General features: G+C 45.1%; 2 protein-coding genes across 4 annotated transcripts; both read right to left on the reverse strand.

The window, feature by feature from the left end:
• Positions 1-216: 216 nt before the first annotated feature.
• On the reverse strand, positions 217-5187 carry PTS (6-pyruvoyltetrahydropterin synthase). The gene is made up of 6 exons (XM_074927517.1): positions 5018-5187; positions 3955-4034; positions 2589-2611; positions 1539-1595; positions 1149-1219; positions 217-635 (listed from the first exon to the last, which is right to left on the reverse strand). Exons 1-6 carry the CDS (start codon positions 5155-5157, stop codon positions 494-496), a joined length of 513 nt encoding a protein of 170 aa, XP_074783618.1. The 5' UTR covers positions 5158-5187; the 3' UTR covers positions 217-493.
• A 214-nt stretch (positions 5188-5401) lies between these two features.
• BCO2 (beta-carotene oxygenase 2) lies at positions 5402-27043 on the reverse strand. Of its 3 annotated transcripts, XM_074927255.1 has the most exons (13): positions 26866-27043; positions 25123-25215; positions 20244-20448; positions 18951-19162; positions 17353-17468; positions 16037-16139; positions 14735-14863; positions 14423-14583; positions 13706-13873; positions 11128-11265; positions 10290-10472; positions 9140-9250; positions 5402-8779 (listed from the first exon to the last, which is right to left on the reverse strand). In XM_074927255.1, exons 1-13 carry the CDS (start codon positions 26972-26974, stop codon positions 8666-8668), a joined length of 1842 nt encoding a protein of 613 aa, XP_074783356.1. In that variant the 5' UTR covers positions 26975-27043; the 3' UTR covers positions 5402-8665. The 3 variants fall into 3 exon arrangements, with proteins under 3 accessions (XP_074783356.1, XP_074783357.1, XP_074783358.1); XM_074927256.1 differs by lacking the exon at positions 25123-25215; XM_074927257.1 differs by lacking the exon at positions 26866-27043 and having other exon boundaries at positions 25083-25175.
• Positions 27044-27524: the final 481 nt, after the last annotated feature.

The raw sequence follows: 27524 nt of genomic DNA on the forward strand, positions 1-27524 counted from the left end.
GCCCTGCTGACTGATGCATAGCAAGTGCTGCTTTTGTCTACAAGGCCTTCCCAGTGTGGGATTCTGAAGGTGAAAATACCAAGTAACTGTTGATCATAGCAGCAGTAACATGAGCTGACTGCTCCCTCCAGAAAGATGAGAGAGTTTGATCCTGTTCCTACAGAACTCAGCGTTTTGTGGCTGGACAGGACATACATTTTGCCAGGCCATCTCCTCTCTGGAAAGCTGCTTTATTTAACATGGCACAGCTGTAAATCTCACATCAGCTTGGTGGATCAGGTTTGCAAAACAGGAATATCTTGAGAAAAAGCAGACAACAAATTCTGAGAACCCAAACTGCTAGACTGCTGCAAGAATTCTTGTGAAACATCTGTGTTTGTCCTTACATAACAGATAACCAACATCTAGATGTAGGAGAAACAGTCAGCAGGGTTGAAGTAATCCACTGATCTGATAATGCAGCAGTTTCTGACCAACTGAGCTTAAGCTCATTTCACTTCTCAGAGATCGTTTCTTCTCCTTTATAGACGACAATGTTCTGGTCTGTTTCGTACACTTTGACTTTATAAAGAGTCCCCGTGGGCAGCAGCTTCTTGAGGTTTTCCCAGATGAACACTGCGATGTTCTCTGTGGTGCTAAGAGTGAAACACAAGAAGATTCAGAACTGACAGCAAGGATATTTGAAGGAGCTGTACCCAGAATGGCCAGGCAGGATGCTAAAGGCCACTGGGAGCCATGTGGGCAGCTTTCACATAGTGACCCCCTGAATGTAAGTGAGGCTTGAGCCACTGCCAGCAAACATGGATGAAACAAGGTCTAATTAACAGGTCACATCTGCCTCCCCAAGCTGTCCACAAAGCAGGTTCATGTGACAAGTGCTAGTCTGCAAAAGGCTCCTCAGATGCGAGGAAGGAAGTGGTGCCTTCCTTGGTGTGTGGGACAGCAGGTGCCCCAGCAGGCCTGCACCCGCCTGGCCCAGTGAGGCAGCTGCAGGGCAGGAGGGCACCCAGCACCCCACATGCACGGGTGCATGTCACAGGTGTGTTACACACGCAGGTATCAAGGCTGCTGTTTCAGATGTAGGACTAAGCCTTGAAGAGTGTTCCTTGACCCTGCAACCAATGCCACGAGGAGTCCCCATCACCCACCTCACCACCTCAGCAAAGTAGGGCACATCCTTATCCAGGTTTTTGTGGTCAAGGGGTTCCAGGATCGCCTCCTGCAGAAAAAACAGTGATGGATCTTGTCCCGGTTGGTCAGCGGACTTGAGGTTCAGATCACCACGTGCATGGGACTGGAGTAAGGCAACGGAGTGTAAATAAAGGATAAAAGCCCTCCATCCACCTGTTAACTTCCTAGAGAGACACATGGTACTGCCTCATACCACAGTGCTAAAGCATTTTAGTCTTAAATCATTCCTTAATTTCTTCTTTATTTCCTACCATCATCAACTCACCATGTCTCCACCCTGGTACTAGACAAATTGCTAAGCTCCAACCAGTTGTCCCAGGGGATGTGTAGGAAAATAGTGCTATTACCTGCATATACTCTTTCAGGTCTGTCAGGTTTATAACCATTCCCGAGACTGGGTCAATCTGCAGGGAAAAAAAAAGGGATATTAGTAGCCTAGCTATGTCCTGATTACCAAGGCTGCCATGAGTCTGTACAAATCAGACTGTGAATATCTATGCACTCGGGACATCTGAGTCACAAGAAACTTATCTTTCCACCTTCACACACTGAATACTCCTGTGATGTTCCCAAAGGCTAAATACAAACAACTCCAGTGGTTCCACTCTCTCATAAAAGCTGACACCATGGAGGAAAAGCTCACTGAAACACTCAGTCTTCAAGCAACAATCTAGCCAGGAAAACAGACATTAATCTGCTGGGTTGAACAATCAGGGACAAAACAAGAGACCAGCCTGAGCCCAGGGCATCCTCCCATCTGGAGAAGGCACAGCCACAGGAACAAAATCAGATTGTGTAGTTCACAACATATTTGGGGAATAGAGAAGAGACTTTAAACTTTATTTTCAGTTCTGAATAGAAACCCCCTTTCCTATGAACTGGAAATCCTCAAAAAATTGTTTGGAAAACATCAAACCCGAGGTTCTGTCTAAACAACTCACTCTGCAGAATACACAGAATGGTGACAGAATGAACGGTGAAAAACAACTGCAAAAGCAGAATTTCCTTTTATATTTGCAGTAAAATACCTTGATAAAACAGCAGACAGAATCAGTTACTGTAAGTGCTAAGCCTCCCCGTGGCTCACTAGAGAAGTGAGGTGCCCCACAGATCTGACCAGAGCTATTCTGCAGTAAGGCTCTAGCAGGCTGCAGTTACCTGCCCAGAGGATGATTACAAGCCTTGGACTTAAATATGGTCACTTACAAATCCTTGTTCAAGGCAAGATGAATAGGACAGTGATTACAGAAAACCTCCTTCTATAGTGATGTGTACAGAGTTTCCACAAACACCCCGGGATACCCTAGCAATTGAGCTAGCACTTCAGTACTGCGGAAGATGGGGGCCCATCTCTCCTGCCCCCTAAGGAATGGAAAAAAAATGTTGATCGCACTTACCTCTCCATGAACAGTGACTATAACTGAAAAAAAGAAAATATCAGGTCACGATAACACCATAACCCTAACAACAAAGTACACTACTGATTGGGACAGACAACCCACTCATCGCTAATCCACAAGGACTGGGACTATTTTCATAAAATGGGTACCCACTCCATAAAGAATAATGACTCAGGAGTCACCCAGCTCATCAAAGAAGTCATTCTCCAGGGTCTGATGCCCAGAGACACACCACTATCCCTGAAGTGCCCCTTGCAGGCAGAGACAAGACTACTCCCCGTGACAGCCTGTACCCTGCACACTCCAGGTCAGAGCCTCTAGAGCAACAAAATCTTCTGGACAGCGCAGACACCATGGATACAATCACCAGACACCGGAGACCACAAGATGTGGAGTCAGCTTGTAAGCCTGACATAACAGAATAGCAGAGAAAGAAAGTAAGGGATGAAGTGGCCACCAACTCTAAGAACTACAATTACTGCAAGGTGTCATTTCAACCCAGAAGACCTTTCAACAAAGACACAAACACTTGGAAACATCACCCTTGTAAGCTCAGCATTCCTTCCCACTAACCCCAGGAGCTGAGAACAAAATCACAGATCAGTGGGGAACTCACAAAAATAGACAGACAGTGATTTGAGCCTGGTTGCGATTCTCTGGGGTGGAAAAGCCCCTTTGTGCTCTTTTTCTCACTCTCTCCCCCTTGTTCCCCAAGGAACAGTTTTAGTAGCATCTCCCTAGCTTTTCAGCAATTATTTTTAGAGTGGAAATGTTCTTCTGTGGAAAAGCAAGAAATGTTGTGCCTGTAAGTCAGCTTTAAAATGAGGGACAGGTCTTCACTCCAGCAAACTGTCAACCTGTCCTCCCTGGTAAAGCTAGCAGCTCTGTAGCAGAGGTACCTACAATACATGGTGGTAAACAGGGAGCCAGCCTAGTAACTGGAGAGATTTCATTCTGTGAGCACAGGCTATAGATGGTAGGAGAAGAAGTTGTGAAAACAACACTTAAATAAAGTTTATGGGCTGTTTAAATTGCATGTCTTTTGCTTAGAAAAATCTTCACTCAAAACACAATGATTCTGCAGATTATAATCAAGTTGATTTGATTCATGAAGTGACATTTTGAGGTAAGCGTTTATTATCTAACTTAACAGCTTGCAAACCCATGCCATGGTTTAAACCCCCTGCTCTTGAGAATTCTTTCTAATTCTAAAAAAAACCCAAAACAGCCACGAAAAGCCACACCAGACTGCTGAGACAAGACTGGCCCAGCTCTCCCATGGGTTATGCTGCATTAAAATCATCTACCTGGGAGCAGCCTCTGTCCGGGACTCCACCTGTAAGCCTGGAAACCAGCTCCTTACCTCTGTAGTTGTGTCCGTGGCCATTTGGATTGTTGCATTTCCCAAACAGCTTCAGGTTTTCTTCATCACTCAGTGATTTACTGTGAGAGACAGACACAGCATTTCAGGATCCATTCAGATTTTCGTGGCTTCACTTCAGCTGCAGTTGCTTTCTAGCTCTTCCATCGATTCACTCTCCCAAATTTAACCCACCAGCTTTTCCTACTGAGGAGGCACAAAGAGAACCAGAGGAATATTGGGTCCATGAAATGATGTTGACAATGGGGTGTTTTTGCAGTGGGTTTGTAGGTACAGAGGCAGGTTTCGTAACAAGTGCCTGATGTATACACACTAGAGCAGCAATTCCCACGTGAATACACCAAAATCACCTGGGCTCCCAGGAGGAAGTGCCTGGAGCAAACTGTACACAGAACCCCAGAATTGTTGAGGTTAGAAAAGCCCTTGCAGCTCCTCCAGCCCCACCATGACCCTCCCCCTGACCGTTCCCAACTCCCCCAGATCCCTCAGCGCTGGCTCAGCCCGACTCTTCAACCCCCCCAGGGATCCCGGGGACTCCCCCCTGCCCTGGGCAGCCCATTCCAACGCCCAGGAATGCCTATTTCCTTCTGGAAACCCTTCTGGAAAGAAACATTTCCTAATATCCAGTCTAATAACCTATTATTATTTAACAAAGCTTGGAGAGCTTCTCCCAGAAGCACGAGGACACCTTCCCTCTTTGAATCTTCCTTCTGAAGAAATTCAAGGGCCTACTCCGAGGAGTATTTCAGGTCAAGGGATTCTTTAGGAATGTAAGTTTTGGGAAAAAGGCGACAGTTGAGGGCCGCAGTGATTTCACCACAAACTGGAAGCGTTAATTCGTCCCACTGCGAACCAAGACTTCAGCTCTGCCTGAAGCCAGCGGGTGTCTGGACTCAGGGGTGGCCGCTGCGGCCTAAAGGCCGGAGCCCCGGGAAGCGCCCGACGGGCTGGGCCGGGCTCCGAGGCTGCGCGGCCACGAACGCTCCGCGGAGGCTCCGCGCCCTCCCGCGCCGGGGGGGCTCCCGGGGGGGCCGGGGCCGCTCACCTGTGCAGCCGGTGGCTGGCGCTGAAGGAGACGGCGCGGGAGACGCGCGCCAGCCGCGCTGCGGGCGGTGCCATGGCGGGGCCGCGCCGGGAGCGGTTTCCGCGCTGGCGGAGCTTCCGCGCGGGCGCGGGCGGCTCCATCCGGGGCGAGGGGGCGGCTCGGCGCAGCACCGCCCGCCTCCTCCGGCGGGCCGGCGCTCCCCGGGCGCTCCCCGGGCGCTCCCTGAGCTCCGGCCTTGCCACGGGCTGGTGAAACCCCCGGTCGGGACTGGGTAGAACCGCGCCTAGGGAGTCTGTTTCGCAGCGCTGGGGATCGCTCCAGCACAAGCGCTGCACCTTCTAACAAAACTCTAACGTACCCAAAAAGCACGCATATGCGTTAGATTTCTTGGAAAAAAACAGTCTGATGCTAACGGGTTCTTAGAATTCATTTACATAGTCTGAGCGCGCGTAGTAAAAATAGAGTGAGGGTCTTCTCCCCTCCTTAGGGGTCCCCACGGCCTTCCTCACGCTGTCCCTCAGGAAACTTCAGGTCTCTCCTGTCCATCTCCGTTCACGGAGTTACTTCATCCGTCCTCCAGCTCCTGTTTGTTCCAGCTTTCAGTCGCTTCTCTTGACACTGGTGTCTTCTTAGGCCCTTGTTTTCTTTAGGTTCCTGCTATTAGGGATGTACTCAGGGAGTTTTTCAGACTGTCCAATGTCTGTCTTATCTTTACTAGGCAAGGAGTTAAAGGTTTTAAAACATAAGTGGGTAATGACTACAGAGGTAGTTAGGAAAAAGTAGAAATGAAATTATAGACATTACAGTAAAATACAGGGAAAAAAATAGGGGGGAAAAAAAGCTAGTAAAACATAAGTGATGTCTAACATTAAAATTAAATGTCTGATTTTACAGGTCCCTGTACATTAGCAATTTCAAGTATACTTGTAGCAGCTTCCCTTCACGGCCGTGCCTCCTTGTCCCCAGCCCATGTCTCCTGCACACACGTGGCGATCTCAGATGAGCCAGTGATGCAGAGAGAAAATAAAAAAGGTCGTTAAAGCCACTGTGTCAGCCCTACCAAATGCAGAGGTGTGCCAACAGCTCCAACGGACCACTGCTGTAATCTGCCTCTGGGTGGTAAGTGCTTTCCTGCACCAGGTGTTTACTAGCTGACTTCTCGCTGAATCACTGGGCGATGCAGAAAACTGGAAGCTCTCTGAGAACAGCAGTCAAAATCATGGGAATCAGCAGGAGGATAAGAAGCAGCTGTTATAACGTTTCCACGTGGGCTTCCAGGGGAGGGAAGGATCAGCTCTGAAGGACAAAATGTGAGACGGAAAAACATGAGCTGCATTTTCCAGTTGAATCATTGATGTTCATCCGTGTCCAAGTGGGCTTGGTATGAAGATGGTACAGGGAGAAGTGATGCTGTTGAGTATCTATGAGCTAACCTTGCAGCTTACTTCAAATTCTGCTTTAGAGAACATGCACCAAAACTATCTTGGACTATATGAAAATTCCTCATTTGCATTATCCAGGCCCTGGGCTAGTGGATGCGAGGCCAAGAAATGGAATGACTGGAGATGTGCAACAAAAAAAGTGCATCAGTGAAAAAAGCTCAGGCAGCAGAGGAGCTTTATACAGGGCAGGACTGAGGTTTGCTGCAGAACCAGATCAAAGACCTGAAATTTGTGCATCCTGCCTTTTGTCTTTTCGTTGATGTTCCTCTTTCAAGGTGTTTCATCCTCTCAGTCATCCTGTAGAGGTAATGTTAGCAATGATTCGCCCTGTGGGACAGTTTGACTTGCTTGTGTTTTATTATATTATGACAATTGCAAGAAGTGTGTTTATAAATGGATCAGTGCACAGGGGTGGGCCTGCCAAAGGAAAGCTGGCACTTGTAAGGTGTTTACACAACAGTCCGAAGAGAAACAGTTGGCAAAGCAATACTCACCTGAAGGCACTGCAAAAACTTCATGGATTTAATTCCTACCCACCTAAAATCATAGAACAATTTGGGTTGGAAGGGACCTTCAAAGATCATCAAATTCCAACCCCCGGTCGTGGTCAGGGACACCTTCCTCTTCTTTCACCTCACCAAGAAAAACAAGTTTAAAAAAGAGCAGCAATGGCCACTGTCACTAAGCACTTCCTCGGCATCATTCGGCTTCCAGTCCTGGGGGTGTGACCTGGCTGGGGTTTGTTCTCTCCCGCTGTGGGTGACAGGCTCCAGGAGGGCAACTCCGCTGCCTGACCCGGCAAGTTACTGACAGGGGGCCGGCTGGGAGCCCTGGAGCACCAGCAACGGGAGGTGTTTGCCATCTAGTGGCTTTGTCACGTCAGCTTTGGCATGAGCCTCTCCCTCTGCCTTCTCCCAGTGCTGCAGCCCTGGTGTACAATCCTTGTTTCTCTCCCTTGTCTTTCCCCAAGACCTTTTCCCAAGTGAGGTAAAGAAAGGTCAGAGAAGAGATAAAGCTAGGTTGTTTGGGTAGCGTGAGTCAGCTCTGAGTTGGTTTGGTTCTGTCTGGGCTGCCTCCAGGACATCAGGAGTCAAAAAAAAAAAAAAGCAAAACAAGTTTGCAAATAGGAAGCAAGGGCTTTCCTTCAAACCCTAGGGCACCAGGGCTCATCTTTTGCTCAAGGACATGGTTCAAAACAATCTCCAGTCTTCTCACAATGAAGCAATATAAAAAGTCCTTAAGCCAGGAGAGGAATCCGTTTTCCTGGCAGCCTTCACTTTTCACAGTGTCCTAAAGGCAGAGCCTGCAAGTGAACTGTTACAGAGGGCTCCCTTCAGCACACCTATCCACCCACACCTCAGAGTTCAACAACTGCAGGAGCCTGGATGAGGAAAGAAGCATATGAGAGGATGTTTGGTCTGCTCAACTTCAGAGCAAAGGGATATCAAAGCCGCAGTGGAGCTGTACACGTTCCATACTGGCTGAACTACGAGGAGGGCAGGAGCTGTTAGCATCGGAGCTGGACCCAGGGATGCTGCTTAAGCAGGAGCATGGTGGAGACATGTTGTGCACGTCTACGGGACCATGTAGCATAATAAGGTGCATGTCAGGGTTGCGCCTTGCCTCTTGTGGCACAGCACAAAGTTGGCCAAGGGTCCGGTGAGGGCAGGGAAAGAAAGGAAGAAACTTCACAAGGTTTTATTTGAGGGCACTGTTAGTGTACAGAGGAAAGCACAAGTACAAGATGGTTGCATTGACCTTCTGGAGTTTACTGCAGGCAATTTTTATGCAATTGGGCCCACCTGTTACTAGCTGGTTTTACTCCTCTCTTCTGCTTTACATATTTCAGCCAAAGTCACTGCCCTAAGCACCGATATTCTCTTCCTTTCAGAGCTCATTGCCACCACCTGAAGGTAACGGTCATATTAGTTTCCATTTCCTCCCTGGCAAGCCTTACGCATGGCAGGCTGTGTGGTCTATCAATACAGTCAGAAAATTAAGATAAAGCAGTGGGCTGTTTGAGTGGAGGGCCTTCTGCCTTCCTCAGGTGCTTTGCTGTATGTTGTTAGGAATACAGCAGTAACTCAGAGGTTATGATGGAGACAAAGCAGTTCCTTCATCCAGGGCATCATACAAAGGTGGGAGGTAAAAGAAAGCTGAGGTTTCTTTCTGAGCCTGACCTGGCCCTGAGTGACAAGGTGTTCAGTTAGCGGGAAGTAAAAATGCCGTGGAATCCATAAGGCATTTGCACTGCAACTTCTGCTCGCCCTAATTCTGTGAAGGTCTCTGCATCCAAGACAAGCAGGAAAGCACTTTGGTTCTGCAGGGTAAAAAAAAGAAAGCTGCGATGAATTCCCAGGCTGCACTTCCTTCTGCTGTCCGACCCAGTACATCCGCCACACACCAAGGAGCCCAAGTGTACAACCAGGCCATACAGACTAAACCTGTCAGACAGTTGGCCAGGAGCACTAACAGTCACAGGTGCCACTCAAGAAATGATGACATTCCAAGGTCCACTCCGACTTGAGGTCTGCCTGGCTGTGGCTGGCAGTCGAAGAGGCACACACCTTGGGGAGCAGGGTGCTAGAACTATCTGCCAGAGCGCCTCAAATTCAGTTTTGTTGTTCGGAAGGTATATCTAATGCTATGGGACTTGGATGAACTAGTAGCAGTAAGTTACCTCAGTGGGGGAGACCACAACAGACAAGATGACTCCGCTGTCTTCTGCTGTAGCATTAGGCACTGGCACAAACACAGGCTCTGATGGGTAGGATCCATCCTCCTGCCAAATCTAGCAAGCACAGTAACATATGAATGTGTTTCATTTCATTAATACTTGTCTGCTCCAGTTAGCAGAGTTGCAAGTTGCAGTGCTCCCCACAAAGATACCCAGGCATACTCTGTGCTCCAATAAAATCTATAGTTCAACCTTTTAATTAATTCTTTTGATCCCAGTAGTATGATGGTGCCATTGTTGTGACAGCATGCCCATTGTGCCAGGCATCATGCAACCAGGCAATGAAAAGGGTTCCTATTAATTATTTCATCCAACAGTTTGTGCTGGCACAGGTATAAGCTACAAGCTCAGAAAACACCACCACCCTAGATGGCACAGCCACCTTCACAGCACCCTAGTCCAGACCATGTTGTGCCCAGGCAGTGGAGAGAGAGTCTCTATCACCATCACCACCTGAGGGCATAGCTGCTGCTCCTATGGCAGGCAGAGCCACAGAACCCCAAAGCTGTGCTGAAGGAGGGCACTCTTACTGCAAAATGAGTGTCTGGAGCAGAACAATCAAAATGGGCATCTCTTTCTAAGGATTCCTAACTCTCGCCAGCCTCCAAGAAAGTTTCTGACTAGTAAGTGTTTAACGCTTTGGAGATCATTATTTCCTGCTTAAGGGAGCCACAGGCAAAATTCCAGCTTGTGTTTGCAGTCAAAAATATCCTAAACCTTTTTTTTGCCCAAGTCATAAATATTTTGGCAGTTTATCTCCAACTGCCTATGCTACTTGGGTATTTTCTGTACTGTATGGTAAGAGATGACTCTTCTTCGGCCTGGAAGACACAAGCACACTTTCTCCAACCCTTTCTGTTCCGTCATCTATCTAGGAACCTGGAGTGGTATCCTCTTCTTTTTGGTAAGAGTCTTCTCCTTTTTGGTAAGTGTGCCACATTGATAGGTGCTAGGTGAGACGTGAAATTAGGAATCTCATCTCAGACCCATCTGAACGAAGACCCCTAAAGTGCCTAGTAAATGACACATCTTCAAGGGCAGTTCAGTGGAATGACTCCCATTGCTGAAAAAAGATAATCTCACTTTGCCTCACCTTGAAATTCTTGGTCTCCACATCAACCTTGATCAAAGAATCTCCAACCAAATGCCGAAAACCACATCCATAGACATAACGGTACCTCCTGCCATTGTACTGAGAGTAGTTGATCTGGGGGAACTCCAAGCCCCCAACCTTTTCAAAGCCCTCAGGGTGGAGGTTTTCATGTGTGCACCAGACCTAGAAGAAGCATTACACGAGTGTCACTTTAGCTTTGACTGGGCAGTCCTGACTGGTCCCACCAACCCACTGCACCACCACTGTGGAGAAGAAATGTTTAAAGATGAGCCTGACGTTGCACTGAGGCAGGTGGAAGCACCAATTCTGTCTTCCTTATCTGTTTCACCCATCACAGACCTCAGGAACTTCAAGAATCAGTCTAACGTGAAAAACAGCAGCAAGTCCATGTATTCCTGCACTGCTAGCTCAGAAAATCCCAGGTCCAGCACTCAGCAATCTCATATACAAAGTACACACAGAGATGACTCCACTCAGAGTGGACAAAGCATGTTCTGTACCACCAAATGCAACTGTAGGGCTGTTCAGAGCTGGAACCAAAAAGCACTTCTGTACCCGGGTGAGAGCATGGAGGATTTTGTCAATGAAGAAGCTGAAGCTTGGTCAATTATCATAAAGGCTCAGAATCCACTTAGGCATTTTTGGTAAGTCACAATCTGTCTTCGCTCTCTCATTTAAGCAAATGTGATAGTCATCTTAGTAATGACCAAACCTTGCTTGCTTGCTTGATGGACAAGATCTGAGAAGATAACAGCAGAGGATGGTAACTGTTGCAGGCGATCTTGCCACAGCCATAAATGCAGTTTTTAACACATACCTTGCCATCTGCATCCTTCACAGCCCTTGCCAGTGTATAGGACAGTGGGTTCAGATTCTTCCCCACAGGTGTGTCTGAATTCACATTCAGTGGGAGAACAAAGCGACGAGGGAAAGCTCGGGATACTGAGTCATAAATCTATTGCAGAGACAGAAAGTTATGGTGATGGAGAGAGAAGAGAGTGGCATGTCAGGCTAAGTGCCCTTTTAGGGAACAATTCTGAAGTTTTAGACATTCCTCCCACCCCTGAAATCTTCTTTCTATAGTGTGTTTTACCAAGTTCTGGTAAGGGCTCTGCTTGTTCCAGTACTTTACAGTAGAAAACAAAAAGACAACCAATTAAATGGCTTAGCACTGCTTTCACAGTAACTAATGCTGAGTTGGAAATGCAAATCACCCAGTTATCCTCCAGATCCAGCATTGGGACATATGCTGCACTGTGTTCTATTCAGTTAAAACAGACGTACATTGATTCTTTTTACAGCATGTCCATATATGCCCCACTGACTGGTTGGGCCCTTCTTGCCCAACCAAGCTCATGAGCTAATAGGGGAATTGCACAAAATGGGACCTCCGTGGCACTGAGCAAGCCGAGGGGAGACCCGTGCTGGAAACGCACCCTCTGCAGCCCTATGGTGACTAGTGGCAGTCCCACTTTGGAAGCCTGAGGAATTTCCACATTAATTTAAATAATATGAACCATACATGGCAGAAGAACTTTGTGAGTATATAAAGCTGCATGTGGTTACAAAGCTTCAGAAGAAAAACTGCTTGACTGCAGACTGTCTCAGATCTTTGTGGGATGACAACATGATACGGACACCGACCATACTGCTTGCTGCTCATCTTGGAGCATAAACGTTGGCTCTGTGAAATTAATGGAAGGAAGGGCTTAGTCCAGAGGATGACTGGAAATATCTGACTAAATGATCTACATCAGTCTCTGGAGGAGCCTCCCTCTCCCCTGGATGATGGGGCAAGCAGCAGTTCAATGCCTGCAGTTGGCCTGCATGATTTTCCTCTTCCCTTCCCAGGTACACGTGGGCTCCACGTTTGGGAAGTTGAGGGTAGTGGTGGATTTACTTGGGGAGCAAAGGGGAGAGCAGACCAGCAGCCTCCAGTGTGGCAGACATTCAGTGGGTTGCATGAGAGGAATAATTCCACCATTGCCACTAAAGTTCTGTCCAAGCCAAGTTTAGAACACATAATACTTTCAGCCTCCTAAATAAAATAGGTGGCAAGGACCCTGTTCTGGTGTTTTTCAGTTACTTCAACTCGTAACTCACCAGTTCAATGTGAAACTTCACTTTAATCATATGTGTTAATCTTGAAACCCTATTTTCAAAACCTGTGTTTTATGTAGCCACAGAAAACTGATTGGTTGAGGAACTCTGCCAGACAAAATGTGGTTTTGTCAGCAAGCAAAAAGCACTACGCATGAGTTGGGGGAAAAGACAAATCATGCTCAGGCATGCCTTAGTCTTTCAGTGCAGCATAAATTTAAGATTCTGTTTTGAAATGACTTGCACTTGTGTGTGTGTGTGTACAGTTTAATGGCTCTGCTACTTGTCAGTTAAAGAACGTGGGTGTTGGAAACACATGCCTAATGTTGACATCAGGACACCTTCAGACAGATCAAATTATAGCTCTTTTGTGTTCATAAAAAGCCGAGCAAAAGCTGGAATCAGTTCGCAAAGCAAACGGTCATATAAACACTATGCTGTACTGGAATTAATTAATGTTCACCACATCTTTGCCAAAAAAACCAATACAGGAACAAAAAGACCCTACGGAGACACAACTATATACTTTTCGGATCAGAACTGACTTGCTTCTAGATAGCTCAGAACATAGACAGGGGAAGTTCAGATTTGTCTGAACATGTTGTAGAAATTCCTGCCCTTCACCCACCATATGGTGGGTTTCCAATAAATGCATCTGCAGTACAAGAAACTGAAAGCACCCCCACTTTTCCAGCATATGACCTATGCAAAGTAATGCCTCTTGTATGGCTTCAAACGGTGTTTTTGACAGAGTTGGCCATAGTAAGTCATTTCTGAGTACATGCTCTTGTGAGGTGGATGTGAGGAACAATGTAGGGGTTTCTGTGATGTTTGTGTTTCTGTGATTTACATAATAAAGGCTGGTAATGCCTTTAAACGACAGGTTTTCTTTTGCCCTTTGAAAGTCATGAAAAAACTTATTTTGCATACTTCTTGGGGGAAAAATTTCATTACGCAGGGATATGGAAAATTAGTATCATTAAAAACAATATTTTAAAACAGGAATACATTCTGCGAGGCTCATGGAGATCTGTGTTACACACCAGTTTTAAAAGTTTCAAGGAAATGCTCCACAGAGATTATCTGCTAAATGGAAATAAAAATGCCAACATTTAAATAGAATATAATTTTAGTCTTTTCATATAGTTGTGGTTCCTTTTCCCAGTTCACATCCTCTGCCTCGTGGTCCCCCAGGGTGATCTCCATTGTACTAACCTGAGCCTTGCTTCAGAAAAATAACTCAAGCAGCATGTGGCCCCACCAGATCCTGTTCAGCACAAGTGCAGAGATCTCACCTGATCCAGGCCTTCCCCGCTCCTCCGCAGATTCTGAAGTTTGTAGGTAGCCAGAGTTGTTCCATCATCCTGGCAGCACAGATCAAGGACCACACAGCCATGATCTTCAAAGGCATTGATTTGATGGAAAGTAGCAAAGGGCTTGCTGCACCACTGCCCTGGCAGCACCTACGGTGACCATACGGGAGGCTAAATTCCCCCTCTAAAGATCCCAGCCACACCTCAAAAAGTTTTCTCTTCTCTCCCCCATTTTATTCCCCACTCATTCCTTGGTATTTGTCTTGTGTCTTTGTGTTACAATGGAAGAGCTGCTTTAAGCCTGTCAGTAGGCAAAACCAGATGAAGAAATACCAAAATGTAAAGCAGTCCAGGATAGGGCCCTTGCTGTCATGACTCCATCCCTACAGCATCATTCCCAGGCTATGACTGACCTTTTCATACTCCTCAGTACTCGGGAATTGCATTTCAGTCCCTGTGCTGCAGTCCCAGGAGCCCCAAACTGCTTATTTCTGCCTGTTCTTTTAGGGCTGGCAAAGAAATGAATCAATAAAGAGGAAAATGCAAGCATGAATCCCTTTTCTAGCAAACCTACGCCTGTGCTTATAAAGCCTGTATTGCAGTAACTTCCGGACTGATTCATACAGCTATCTGTGGCTGCTTCCCAGCACTCTTCTCTTGGGAGCTAAGATTACAGCTACAGGCCAAAGATCCACCTACCTCCCCAGTGTGCTTATTCACCACATGGAAGCAAGTATTGTACTGAGGCTCCCAGCTTATCCCTTCAGAAATGGCTCTCCCACGGAGTTTGGAAGTAATAATCTGCAACAGATTCAGCTTGATGGGTTGCTCAATGAAAATGATGTAGTTTTCGCTCATTCCTGAAAAAAAAATGGAAGGAAATATCATCGAGCATTAGGTAAATGAGACAATAAAAAAATCTCCAGGCAGACGGCAGTGAACAGCCTTTTCTGCCTCACAGTAAGTTAAAACCACTTAAATTTCAGAGTTTGAGATAGAAAGCATTCTTACCAAAGCTGTGATAGTAGGAGGGTTTCAACTTATCCATTGGAGCAATGGAGCAGAGCACTTTCGCCCCCTCTAATGTGTCATTACAGTTGGACTTTTGTGGAGGGACCTGAATGATATTATAGACAGACCCTGGAAAGGAGAAAGGGTCTTCAGTACCACTGAGATGTGAGACTTCACCTTCATGAAAACTAAGTCAGGCTCTGTCCCCTTCTGTTTCCCTAGAATACTAGGAACCATGGTCATAGCTAAACTGAGCAGAAAACAAGAAGCCAGTTACCAAGTCGACAGAACAATCTAAAGAGGCTAACCTAGCAAACAAAGAAATTGAAAGGAAGTAGAAGGATCTTCTCAGTCTGGTAGAATGCCATCTAATTTTACTGTCTGGAATGCATTCCTTAGGTTAACCTAGAGTACCCTGTAATAACAGGATCAAGAAGAAAACCAAGTTCATAGCTTGCCTATCAAAGGAAATGAAAATTTTGAGCCTTGGCGATGACTGATGCTCATTTAATAAATCTGAGCATATGGGCAGGAAAGAATGGCACGTTTGAATAGTAATCAGTAGTTCAGTCTCTCCAGCTGAAAACAGCATGTGCTGCAAAGCTAGATATTGCTAAAGACAAAAGGAAAGGAAAAGAACAAGAATGAAAAATGGTCAAAACTGGGCAATTGTTTTGTGAACTGCTACCAGCCTGAGGTATCACATTAAAGGGCAGTTTTCACAGGCCTCAGGCATCTGAAAAAGAAGGCTTTCATGTAACTAGAGGGGAATGTTAACTCTGAGCAGCCATGTCAGTGTAACTAGATCCCAAATAGATGTAATGCTCAAAATTTTGGGAAGAAGAAAAATATCTCAGAAAATTCATCTTTGCTGTAAGTTAGCCAGGGCATTGTAATAATTCCTTCTCTCCTGTATAAACTCTTATAGACCTTATCAAAACCAATTAATGTAAGTGGAAGTCATGGGGCTAATTGTGAAAATTCTTTGGCTGAGCTTCAATGCTGGATGAGACTTTAAAAATCATTCTCATGTTTTCCATAACAGCTTAGGAGAGGAAGAGGGGAATCCATTGGATATTCACAGGCCAAAGTCAGAAGCATTAGAAACTAACTGCTGAGAGAAGCCAAATTTATGAGACAGACTGACACCCTGCAATAAGAACTAAACTTGTTTGCCATTATTTTGACATAAAGAGAAACCGCAATTTCAAAGTCTCTTTAGACACTGAAGTTTCTTCAACACCTGCTCCTTGGAGCAGCAGCAGAGGCAGCCTGTGTACCCTGCCCACGGACCAGTCTCACCATGTTTCCCGTAGGAATTGCCCATGTTGTAGGTTGTCCCATCAGACTCATAATGAGGATGAGCAGTGGCTCCATTCACCGCAACAAATTTGCTCCAGTCTACCTGCAAATGCAAAAGGTTTCCAGTCAGTAGAGAAGTTTCCTGTTGCTCTGTAGCAAGCCACAGCCTTTCTAAATGTCAGCTTTGTGAACGTCTGAGGAAGATCAGCTTGATGATTACAGCCCTAACGTGGGATCTAGACTTAAGCCTTCATTTTGCCTGCAATATTCCTGAAATCCTTGAAAATTAACGAGTTTCTCTCTGTGTTACTACTACCAGTAAAATGGGACTAATGGCACTAGCTATTTCTCTGGGAGACATGATCATTACTAATGGCAGGAAATGCTGACACAGTGCGAGTTTTGCCCATATGAACATTTTAGCTAGGGCCCCATGTAATAACGACAGACAGACAGCTGATCCTGTAGGAGAGAGACTCCTGGGATGCCTCCCTGGGGATCTGAGGGTGTGCTGAACCTGGTATTTTGTGGTATTAAAGGGGCGGTAGTTAGTACTGATTTAGGAATGGTAGAATCCTCCCTCAGTCCTTCTTACAGTTGTCCAGCCCAGCAAATCCCCAAATTCCCTCTAAGGGTGCAGGTAGGGGGGACACAGGGTTTATGCTGTCATTTCACAGGTCATGTTCTTCCCTTAAATACAGCCACACTCCTGTGAGACGATGCACAGAACACACAGGAAGACTTCCACTCTTTTTGTTTATTTGCTAGCATGGGAGAAAATAAAGTGGCAGCTGAACTTTAACTTGACTTTACACTGACTTCATCACCCATTTGCAACAGAGACTTTGAAGGGCCATTTTGGAGCGTGTAAAGCTGTGGGTGTAAGAAGGAGATAAAGGGAACAGATAGGAAGAATTAAGAGACAGGGCAAGAATACAGAACTCAGATGAGTGATGTTAACTTCTTCCTGTACGCACTTTTATTCTTCACACACTGGTAGGTACAGACAAGTCCAGACAAGCAGCAAGTACACTGGAAGAACGCCAGCTGTACCCAAACGGAAATGAGGCTGTATCTGTCTCTCCCCTTGCTTGCTGCTGTGGGCAGTGAGTGAATCTTCACTCATGAAAGCCGCCTTACTGCTAAGTAGATTTTTCAGGGACTCAAGCACCCCGTGAAGAGATGTTTATGGCCATGGGCCAGAGCTGCACTTGTCATTTCTTTTGGAATGTGGATTCCCCCTTGCTGCTCTTAGAAACAGCAAGGAGGGATTCTCCTGTACCGTAAGGTATCACCCTTATCCCATCTGTCCACACCTTTTCCTTCGTTTCAAGTGTTTCCGGGTCCACTTTGTACATGAAGATGTTCTCACTGCTGACATAATAGTCTCCTTTATACACAACGTAGTTCACACTGGCATTGTCACTTGGTTCTGAAATGAAATTCTGGAGTTGTACACAGCACTGTTTAAATTCGCCTGACATTACAGCATGTTAGAGTTGTTTAAACAAATAAACCCATTTGCAATGTCACTGATCCCTCTGTGGTTGATTAGGAATATCTCACACATCAACAAAGGCACTCAGGAAACTGTCTGCACAGGTGAGTTCAGGATAAAAGGACAAGGACTGGTTCTTGTGGAAATCACTTCAGTGAAGCCAAGACAGTCTTCATAATCCACATGCCCTTTGTTTCTGACCTCTTACTTCTTCATCTCCCTCTCCCCTTCCTCCCCAGCCATAGTCCTCTCCTCTGACAGCCACATGAAGAGCGTCAAGCACTGGAAACAAGAGGGGCAAGACTTCAAGCTACAACTTGGGTTCAGGGGAGGGCAGGGCTGTTATTTGTGTGACACAGCTTGGACAGGGAATGCTGCTTTTTCCCTGTTCTCTTTCTCTTTAAAACTGAGTCAAGGAGATGCCTTTTGAGAGCTACACGCACACAACAGCCAGAGCTGTTCTGGCTGCTCCTAGGGGAGCTGAGGCTTACTAGCCAGGCGGCTGTGAATTGCTGAGAAAAAAGTGATTCCCCCCAGCTGGACATCGTGTGTGTGGTGAACACAGAGCCTGAAGCTGATACAGGAAAAGCCTGGAGCACAGGCCTTCTTGTAGTGAGGAATACATGTGTCTGAAGAGTCCAATAGGCAAGGGTGTGCAGGAACAACCTGCTGGAGCTTGGCAAAGAAGATGGGGATGTAGGTAGTTCTGAAATTTTTTGAGAGACCTGGGGTAGGGTGGGGAGTTGGGGAGCTGGGCAGACCAATGAGTGAATGTAGGAGCACCTTTGAAGGGAACGGATGACATGGCAGGACAGGATCCATCTCCTCAGGGAAGATAAGAAGCAGAAGATGGTCACACACATGAGCAACAGGTTGCAAACTTTAGATCTGTTCTGGTTTTAGTGGAAAGTACTTTGCTTGCATTTAAGCCTATTTCTTTCCTGACATAGAAGGAATCCTATAGGTAATGGTACTTCCGTTCCTGTGCAATACCATCTCGCACACTACTCAGCACCTTAGTGCAGGAAGGGAAGGATTAGCCCACTTACCCTACAAGCTTAGCAAGGCAAGGTGTTTTAAGGGCAAAGCTGCATCTCAGATAGAATCAGATTGTAATGCTCATTATCAGGACGGCACAGGGTGTTCTTCGGGGAAAGATTTCTGTTGGAAATGTGCAACAAACTCTGGAATCGAGAGAGCTGAAGTGGCACTAAAACATTAAACCAAATGTGCCTCTCCCAGCTAAGTCTGACACCAACTTGCATTCTTGATGTTGTTGTGCCAAGAAATCATCTTCTAAGAAAAACATGGGCTCAGAATAGGCCTACCAGCCTTCCTCAGGTCTCCCTTTAAACCCAACCACAAGCTCCCCAAGAAAACCTCAGAACATTTCTTATTTCTTAGAAACCCTCTCACGTGGCATCTCAAAGCGTGACATGAAGCGCCCAAAGACACTCTTGCACGGGTCTGGCATAGCCAGTGTCCCAAACTCTGAGACCACGATGCGGTTGTGCTGGCTGTTAGTCAGGTAGGAGCTGCTCTGCAGAAACTTGCTCCGGTATGTCACTGTGCCATTCTCCAACTGGAACTGATGCAACAGGGCCATGCCATCAAACCAATGGTTAAATCTTTGAGAAGAGAGAAAGAAGAGAACAAGAGTTGGGCACTATATGATGTTCTGCTATACTGCTCCCTCTCGCCTTTAGGTTTATTGTTGTTTGTAAAAAGCTAATGTCCAGATCCCACGAACATTTAAACATTCACAGCCTTGTGATGAGTCTGGGAAAATATTTGAATTGTGTGGAACAAATCAGATGTATTTACAGCTGTGGAACCTGAGGTTAGATGCTGACTTTCAGTGAGATTTGGGCTCCCTATATTACTTTTGAAAGTGGACCTCAGGGACTTCTGGAAATGCTAAAGCTTTTGGGCGGAAATAATCTTTACTGGTAAACCAGTCACTGCAGACTTCTGCACAGGGAATAGAAATTGTGGTTTACTGTACAACAAGAATAGCAATTATTACTGAAAGCTGAACCGCACAAGAAGGAGCCTTTAGTTCTCAGGAGGATGCTATCATCTCCGAAACGAGAGATCTCTGAGACTTTGAGAAAACCTTACTGTCTCTGGAAATATGCTAAGATTATCACCTTTGGCCAGTTGCTGCCATCAGCTTTGTTGGAGGAAGAGCCAAATTTGCCAATTAGCGAGAATGTCAGATTCCAAGGCAAAGGCAGTAGTTGCCTTCTTGAAATATTTTAATATATTATTTTAAAAATTAAATGAATTTGCTTCTAAAGCAACTCTCACAATTTAGTGCAATCAACTTTACAAATCTTGCCCCGGAATTTACAGTGCTTGTGGGATGGACTTTTGTTAACGATGAAGGACTAGGAGCGCGGATGTTTTAATCCCCGGCTCTGTTCCCTCATTATACCCTTCTGAGTAAGTCACAGCCTCTCTGTGACTCAGGTTCTCCATCCTTAGTAAGTGAACCATGCTCCTATTTGCAGAGAGCCCACTGGGAGTTTCCAGATGAGGGAGCAACTGTTCTTAAAAGAATAATAACATAAGCATTTCTTCCATCTCTTACTTAAAAAGAAATTACAAGGGGCTCCAAACAGTGGTGAGACATTTGGGGGGTCCCCTTTAGGTTCAGGTAGTGCTCAGGCCAGAATCATTTGACAAAATCACCAAACCTGGACTTACTTCTCCTCACCAAATTCAAACTTCCCAGGACCATTCCTCAGAAGATTGCCATTAATCCATTTGGGAATATGTCCTTTGATCTTCGCTGTGATGGGCTGAGGGGTCTCCTTCACCGTCTGAATTAAGGGTGAGATGCATTGCAAACCCCTGGGGCTGTGGAAGGTGATTTGCTCCTTTGATGTGCTGGGCAGGAAATTCTTTAAACCTGCAAAGAAAGTAGTGTGAACAAAAAGCAGGTAACTAAGATTTTCACCTGAATAAACAGAAAATTGCTCGAGCTTGAGTTTGGATGTCCGCAAGAACAGCATTCAGCATCCCGCAAGCAGCCAAACTGTAGTGGATGTTTAAACTAAAGCTGTGTTCTCATAATACCCCACACATCCACAGGGAGCTGAAAATCTAGTGGATTTAACTCCACGGCAGTTAATCCATTAGAGACACCTGTTCTGCAGTCCAAATCAGGTAATAAAATACATGATGATAGGAAAGAAGAGAACTTTTCTTTTAATTAAAGGTCAAAAAGGCAATCACCGACTTTTTCCCTTGAACAAAAAGTAACCAAAACCAAAAATAATCGCAGCCCCCCCAAAAAAAGTAAGTCAGGAAGAACACAAATGAAACGGAGCTGAAATACATCTACAGGACAGTACAAAACAAATTAAGCAGATTTCCTTGGTATGTAAATACACGATAACAGAAAAGGATCATTTCTGATGAGCCTCGTTTGAATGTAGCATCCCCTTTAAACAATTACAGGACAAAAGCACCAAGCAAGCATGAAGCGATCGGAATGCTGTGTGCGTTATTGGCTCCAGCAGGCTGGCGTGCAAAGCCTCATCCACACAAGGATTGTTTTAGCAATCCATTTAGCTGCAGAGGTGGATTTACCTAGAATGTACACAGGCTGTTGCCTCCCCTCCCAGTGCTGTTGCCTCCTCCTCATCTATCACGGGTTTCATGTCCACAGGTCATGGAGTTCCTTTGCTATCCTGCTTCATCCTCACCACAAGACCACTGAGCCCTGAACTAAAGTAGAACTGATGAAGATTTAGGTGTGAAATACTGATAAAAAAGGACAGCATGGCATACAGAAATCCATTCCTGAACCAGGTCCAGTAGAGACCAGACCACACACTGAACAGAGTCCAGACTGATACTGAACTTCATTCTGGTTTTCTGGAGTGGCAATTTGTTCTGGTTCTACCAGTCACTTACACCACTGCTGCTTGTAGCCTACATACTTTTACAGTGTTACACCACTGCTGCTTGTAGCCTACATACATTTATCCAGGTGATTACATGAAGCTGCTGCACAATTTACCTGTCAGCCTCTGACAGTATGTGCTCACATCTACAGAGCAAATTTGCTATTTTAGACAGAACATCTGCAAAAGAACTGAGTTGGCAGACAGCATCTTTCTATACTTGCTTCTTTAGAACAGCCACAGGCAGAATGGGCGTTAGGCATGCAGGAAGGTAAACTGCAAGATTCCTTCAGTGTAGTTCTCTGGTCTGCCAGTCCTCAAATCCTTCTTTAGATCTCTAATATGGTCAGTCAGCTAGACAAAGAATTCAGGCTGCAGCACTAACGTAATTAACCTCAAACTACCAACATCCTCTCCCTCTTAAAATTCAACTAAGCTCTGATTAAATCCTATATGAAGCAGTCAGATCCCAACACTAGTGCTTCAGAGTATTTCCTTAGACGTAAGGAAGTAGAGGCTTTTCTTACCAACCAACATCTGGCAGGTCTAGTGACAATATTTGCAGAAATGCAGCTTTAGTAGGTCAAGCTACAGTTTGTAAAGATGTATAAAATATACTGAAAAAATGAAAGCAACATGTGCCCAAAGAGACATTTTTGCATCCAAGCCGGAACAAAGATGGCATGACCAAGGACGGCACTACACTGAAACTCAGCGGAGAGCAGTGCAATTACAGACAGGAATTTAGAAAGATAAACTTCACAAAAGAGCCTGAACAGGCCTGGAAAAGACCTCCTGGGTCATCTCCTCCCAAGTGCTGTCCCCAGAAGTCATGTATATGAACTCTGTTTTAAAAGTTACTGTGTTTCTTGGCACTTATTCCCTCTTTGGAAGACTGCTCATCGACCAGATGATTAGAGAAATCCTTTGAATTTACAGAAGGATTTTATTCATAGGACAGTTTATCCCCTTGTTCTGTCAGCACTTGTGTGTGTCTTTGGTACTCCTCCCTCTTGTGTTTACCACACACTGTATTTAGAGCAAGGAATCCTATCACTTTCTAAGCCAAGCAAGAGAAGTTCCTTTTGTTTTCCTTCCCCTGCCTTTCACATGATCATCTTAGTAATCCTTCCTGAAATCTGATCTGGTTAGAATTCATCTGCTTAGGGTTCATTTCAAGACATAACCCAGAAAGTGTCTGAGAACAGGCTATATACTACAAGAATGTGTAAGTTAACACCCTGTCCTATCTGACCAGAAAGAAACAAGCCTAGCACAGTAACGTACTATCTTTCCTTCTGGGAGCTACTCAAATGAGCTGAAGCTCCTGACAGTCATGCATGCAAAATGTAATCAAATCATAATACCCAGATGAATCAAAACAGAAGATTTCAGAAACATGGTAAGTCATTCTAGGACAATGCTGAAAAGCCAGGAGGAGGGGTGGAAAAAAACCACAAAAAAACATAAAAAACAACAAAAAAAACCACCAACAACAAAACCCAAACAAAGCAAAACAAAAAACCCCACCAAACAAACCAAAAAACCCCAGCAGGTTTGCTCTGGTGAGTTCCTTCTGAAGAGATTCAGGACAAGAAACAAAAGACAAAAATAAGCAACGACCTCCTCGAAACTTGGCACAACACAAAAAAAAAAAAAAAATCTTTTCCTTGCATTACGTAAACTGCCTCACTCTTGCAGATCCTAGGTCTGATCTGGAAATAAGATGTTGTCAGGGAGTGCCTTAGGGACCATCATCTCCAAAGCACTGCAGCATCCCAGAGAGGCAAGGGTGGGTGGGTGGGTGTGGTCAGAGAGGTTCTTCGTGGGAACTTTATGCAACCTGCCCATTTTTTTTCTTTTTTTTAAGGAAGCATTACCTTTGCAAAGCACTGAGATTTGATCAGTAGCAGCAGCAGCTGATACCACAGGCTGTTAGGCCAGAGGGGGCTACTGCAACTCATTCCCCTGACAGCACAGGAAAGGCTTGCACTCCTTCCAAAAAAACCAAGCTGCTGCAATACATAGGCAGGACAGTACAATACAGAACAAACACATCAAAGGAAATCTTTTTGTTGCTAATCTGTGAGTGACCATAGCTGTATTTAAAAAGAAAAAAAAAAAAACAAAACACCACACAACACAGTGGCTGCACATCCTACACTTCTTCTCTATAAAAAAAAAACAAACCAAAACAAAACCAACCTAACAAAGTCTACCCTCCAAATGTAATCATAGCTCAATACTAAAAGCTGTTACATTTACAATCTTTTTCTAAAGATCGTAAGCAATTGCTACAGAGTTATCATACCCTGGCATGTCTGTTCATGTACTGTTTCTATTCAAAGAGTTGTGTGCCATGATTTCTCTGCCAGTCACCAACTGACATCCTAGCACTGATTATTTATATCCAGAGAAAGGGGAACCAAGGACAAGGATCTTGAAAAAGTTTCTGTACAGAAGAAGCTACTCCACTTGCTTTGGGTAGCAATGAACCAGGCATTCAGTTGTTCTTAAACAGCAATGGGTGGGTGTTGTTTATCCCCAGCCCGCAACTAAGCACCATACAGCCACCCCTTCGCCCCTCCTCACCCCCCCACTGTAGGACTGGGAGGAGAATCAAAGCCAGGTAGAACTCTTGGGTTAAGAACAGTTTAATAATTGAAATAAAAATAAAGATTAAAATATAATAAGTTATAGTTGTAATGAAAAGGAAGATAAGAGTGAAATAAACCCCAAGACAGACAAGTGATGCACAGTGCAGTCGCCCAGCACTCACTGATTGTTGCTCAGCCAGTCCCTGAGCAGTGAGCCCGCCCTCCCAGCCAACTCCCCCCCAGTTTATATACTGGGCATAATGTCCTATGGTATGGAATATTCCTTTAGCCAGTTTGGGTCAGCTGTCCTGGTTGTGTCCCCTCCCAGCTTCTTTGTGCCCATCCAGCCTTCTTGCTGGCAAAGTATGAGAAGCTGAAAAATCCTTGACTTAGTATAAACATTACTTAGCATCAGCTAAAAAAAATCTGTGTGTTATCAACATTATTCTCATACTAAATCCAAAACACAGTGCTATAACAGCTGCTGGGAAGAAAATTAACTCTATTCCAGCTGAAACCAGGACAGTGGGACGGAAAATCTTAACAGCAGATGGAGGAAACACAGAAGCCATTTGCTAGCCATGAAATTGAAATCACACTGGATATATCAAATCCACTTTGATTTTAACCTACGTATTCAAATCCAAAGCACAGGGACCACCGATATTTGTCTCTACATGCAACTGCGCAGTCTAATTGCTTGACTCAGAAGGACATCCAGGACCAGACTTAAGGGCAGATTTTAGTAAACAGAATGCTCATAGTTGATATTCTTCAAGCAGGGAGAGTGAAGCAAAAATTCTGTTTTCCCTGAGGATTTGTGCAAATTCAGAGTAACCATACAGCTGATTTGGAAATCCTCTGCCACAAGATACAGGCCACATTATGGTCCCTGTAAATCACAGGTTGGAATAAGAGGGCAAGGACACGAGCTCTCCCCCTCCCTTCACCCCAAACTGGAGTTGCTGTCGCGACTCATTTCTGCTGTCCAGACTCTACACCCTCTGCCTCCACCAGGGTTGAACCCCTCGGCTCACCTGAGTGTCCCACACTGATTTCTGAAGTTGTTGCACTTGCCTTGTGTCTGCTCGGAAGTCCCCATACTTGACTCCTTGTTCCAGCCAGCCTGTTGATCTCCCATTGTCAGGGGCTCAGCCACCCACTTTCTTGCTAACAGGCAAAGAAGCAAAGAACATAAAAGAAGTGACAGAAAACACAGGGGGAAAAAAACAAATGAGAAAAGGAGTGGAGAAAGGCTTGTCAAAGGGAGATAAGGGAGAAAAGCAACTGTGAACTGTGCATACACCTTGCATATGAAATATCTGTTGATTTCCCAAAGCCACCTGTAGAAACAGATTCTACACTTCAGGGTTGGTTTTTTTTTTTTCTGACACAAAGAAAGTGTAATTTCTGTGTTAAATATTGATTTACACAATCAAGTCCTTGGAACACTTGTCCTAGATAGGCACTATGAACTGGTGAGGTAGGAAAACTTTGCCGGTGTCACAGGAAACATATCGGATGGAATAAATTTTATTCACGCTTTTTTATTATCACTGTCTCACTCAAATGTCTGAACAAATAATAGAGGGGTTTCTTTTTAATGATGCAACACTCACCTTTAGCTAAATTATGAAAATTCTGTATCAGCAAGCTTTATCAAAACGACCTTAGTAAAAGCCAGGGAAAATCCATAATTTTCAAAAAGATACAGAAAATGAGGCAAGGAAATTTTCAGACTTCTCATGTCACTCAGGTGATCAAAACAAGAAACACAGTTCTTTATGTTCCTACAGAGTTCAAGTTCAAAGCATAATGGAAGAGGTAGAGTGCAAGAGAATTTAAATTTAGCAGAGATCCCCAGTTTAAACAAGATTACACGGTTGTTGCAATCTGCTAGCAGATCAGAAGGGCATCATGATTTTGTGCCTATAGGCTTTTTTCCCAATGGGAAAGTACTTTATCACACCCTGAAATGCTAATACAATAGGTTGTTTCATATGACATTCCCAATGCTAGACTTAGTATTTCGTCATTTATTTTGCATTAATTACTCTGCCACTGAATTTTCTGTCTTCCATCTCACAGCTGTAGTTGATGACACACACCTTACACCAACTTAGTAACGTGCAGCGAAAAAGAAACCTCCTGGACTGTTCCTAAATTTGTATCCATGGTTGTGTTCTAGTGGCACAACAAGGCAGGTTTGAGAAGCTTTCAGATCTCTGGATACCCCAAAAGCAATCCTTTGATTCCAAAGGGGAGAAAACCAGCACTACCATTAAAAAGCAGAGATTCTGGTGAATGAAGTCATGGTCTTTATTGGTTCCTATTTTGTGATGAGAGATCTCACTCTCAAGACAAAAAAAAGTTGAAGTTGTGCAATAATGGCACCGATTGCAGAGTTCGGTGGTGATACAAGATCCCTTGCAGTAGTTTCCCACTTGTGTGTTCAGATCAAAGCTTCAGTAACGTCACCGCTCTACACAATCCTCTGCCTTGCACAGCCCCCTTACCCGTCCCATGGCAGGTTCCTTTGCAGAATCTCCTGTCTTGTGGTTTCCCAGCTCTAAACCATCTGTATATGCTAGTAATCCCAGGGAATCTCTGCAATATATTTATTTGCCGCTGCTGTTTATCTTTTCAATAAATAACCAAGAATTTTTGGCTTCAATCGAACACTTCAAGTCGCTTAGTTCCTAATTTCTGATCAACAGAAATTAAATCACTCTACCAACCTGTGTCAGCAGCAGCTCTTAACAGCAACAGAAAACCCTTTCCCAAGATGCTGGGATAGAAGGATTTGTTTATGCACCTTACCTGGAATGAATTGCATCAAAGAGCAGAGGAAATGCTGCAAATTAGCAAGCAGGAGGCTGATGGCACTCAAAAGGATTTTGGAAAACATATTCCGCTCGGAAGGAGGCATCCGATCGGAGATGGTCACGCAAAGGTACTGCTGCCAGGATGAGAGTGTACAGCCCGCACTGGCTGAGGGTTGGAGAGAGCTGGCAGCCATCATCACTTCAGAATAAAAGCCAGGAATGGCTCTCCTCGCAGGGCACGATGAACGAGCCTCCACTGCACGCCCACAGCTCCGCTCAGGGCGAGGGGGACCCTCTCGGCAGCTGAGCCAGGCGAGCTGCTGAAGTGCTCCAACAGACATTCCCATCGGTGGGAAAAACGCTTTAGCACTCTTTGCCAGTTGTAGCCGGAGAAATTGGAAGAAAGGGGACAAGAGGAGATGTAGCCATGTACTAAGGATGTCAGGATTCAAGACAATTCTTTTAAAAAGTCTCATCACTTTATCTTGTCTTTTTCACCTGTCAAAAATGCTTTTTCTTTGTTTCATAAACCTGAGTAACCATTTTGCACCCCAGAGCATCTCAAGGCTTCGCGAATACCGGTTGCCACACCTGATTAGACCAGGAAGGACCAGTGACGGGCCATGCTCTGCTCTGCCCAACTTAGCCGGGCCC

Source organism: Athene noctua, chromosome 26 (genome assembly GCF_965140245.1).
Source record: "Athene noctua chromosome 26, bAthNoc1.hap1.1, whole genome shotgun sequence".
In the NCBI taxonomy this organism is placed as follows: Eukaryota; Metazoa; Chordata; class Aves; order Strigiformes; family Strigidae; genus Athene; species Athene noctua.

Coding starts and splice junctions, on each gene's coding strand:
- PTS (XM_074927517.1), bottom strand. CDS start 5,157: ATGGAGCCGCCCGCGCCCGCGCGGAAGCTCCGCCAGCGCGGAAACCGC. Junction 1,596..2,588: donor TAGTCACTGTTCATGGAGAG/GTAAGTGCGATC, acceptor TTTTCCCTGCAG/ATTGACCCAGTCTCGGGAAT. Junction 1,220..1,538: donor ACCTGAAAGAGTATATGCAG/GTAATAGCACTA, acceptor TTTTTTCTGCAG/GAGGCGATCCTGGAACCCCT.
- BCO2 (XM_074927255.1), bottom strand. CDS start 26,974: ATGCCTCCTTCCGAGCGGAATATGTTTTCCAAAATCCTTTTGAGTGCC. Junction 13,874..14,422: donor TGAATAAGCACACTGGGGAG/GTAGGTGGATCT, acceptor TGGTCACCGTAG/GTGCTGCCAGGGCAGTGGTG. Junction 11,266..13,705: donor GCGGGGAAGGCCTGGATCAG/GTGAGATCTCTG, acceptor TCTCTGCAATAG/ATTTATGACTCAGTATCCCG.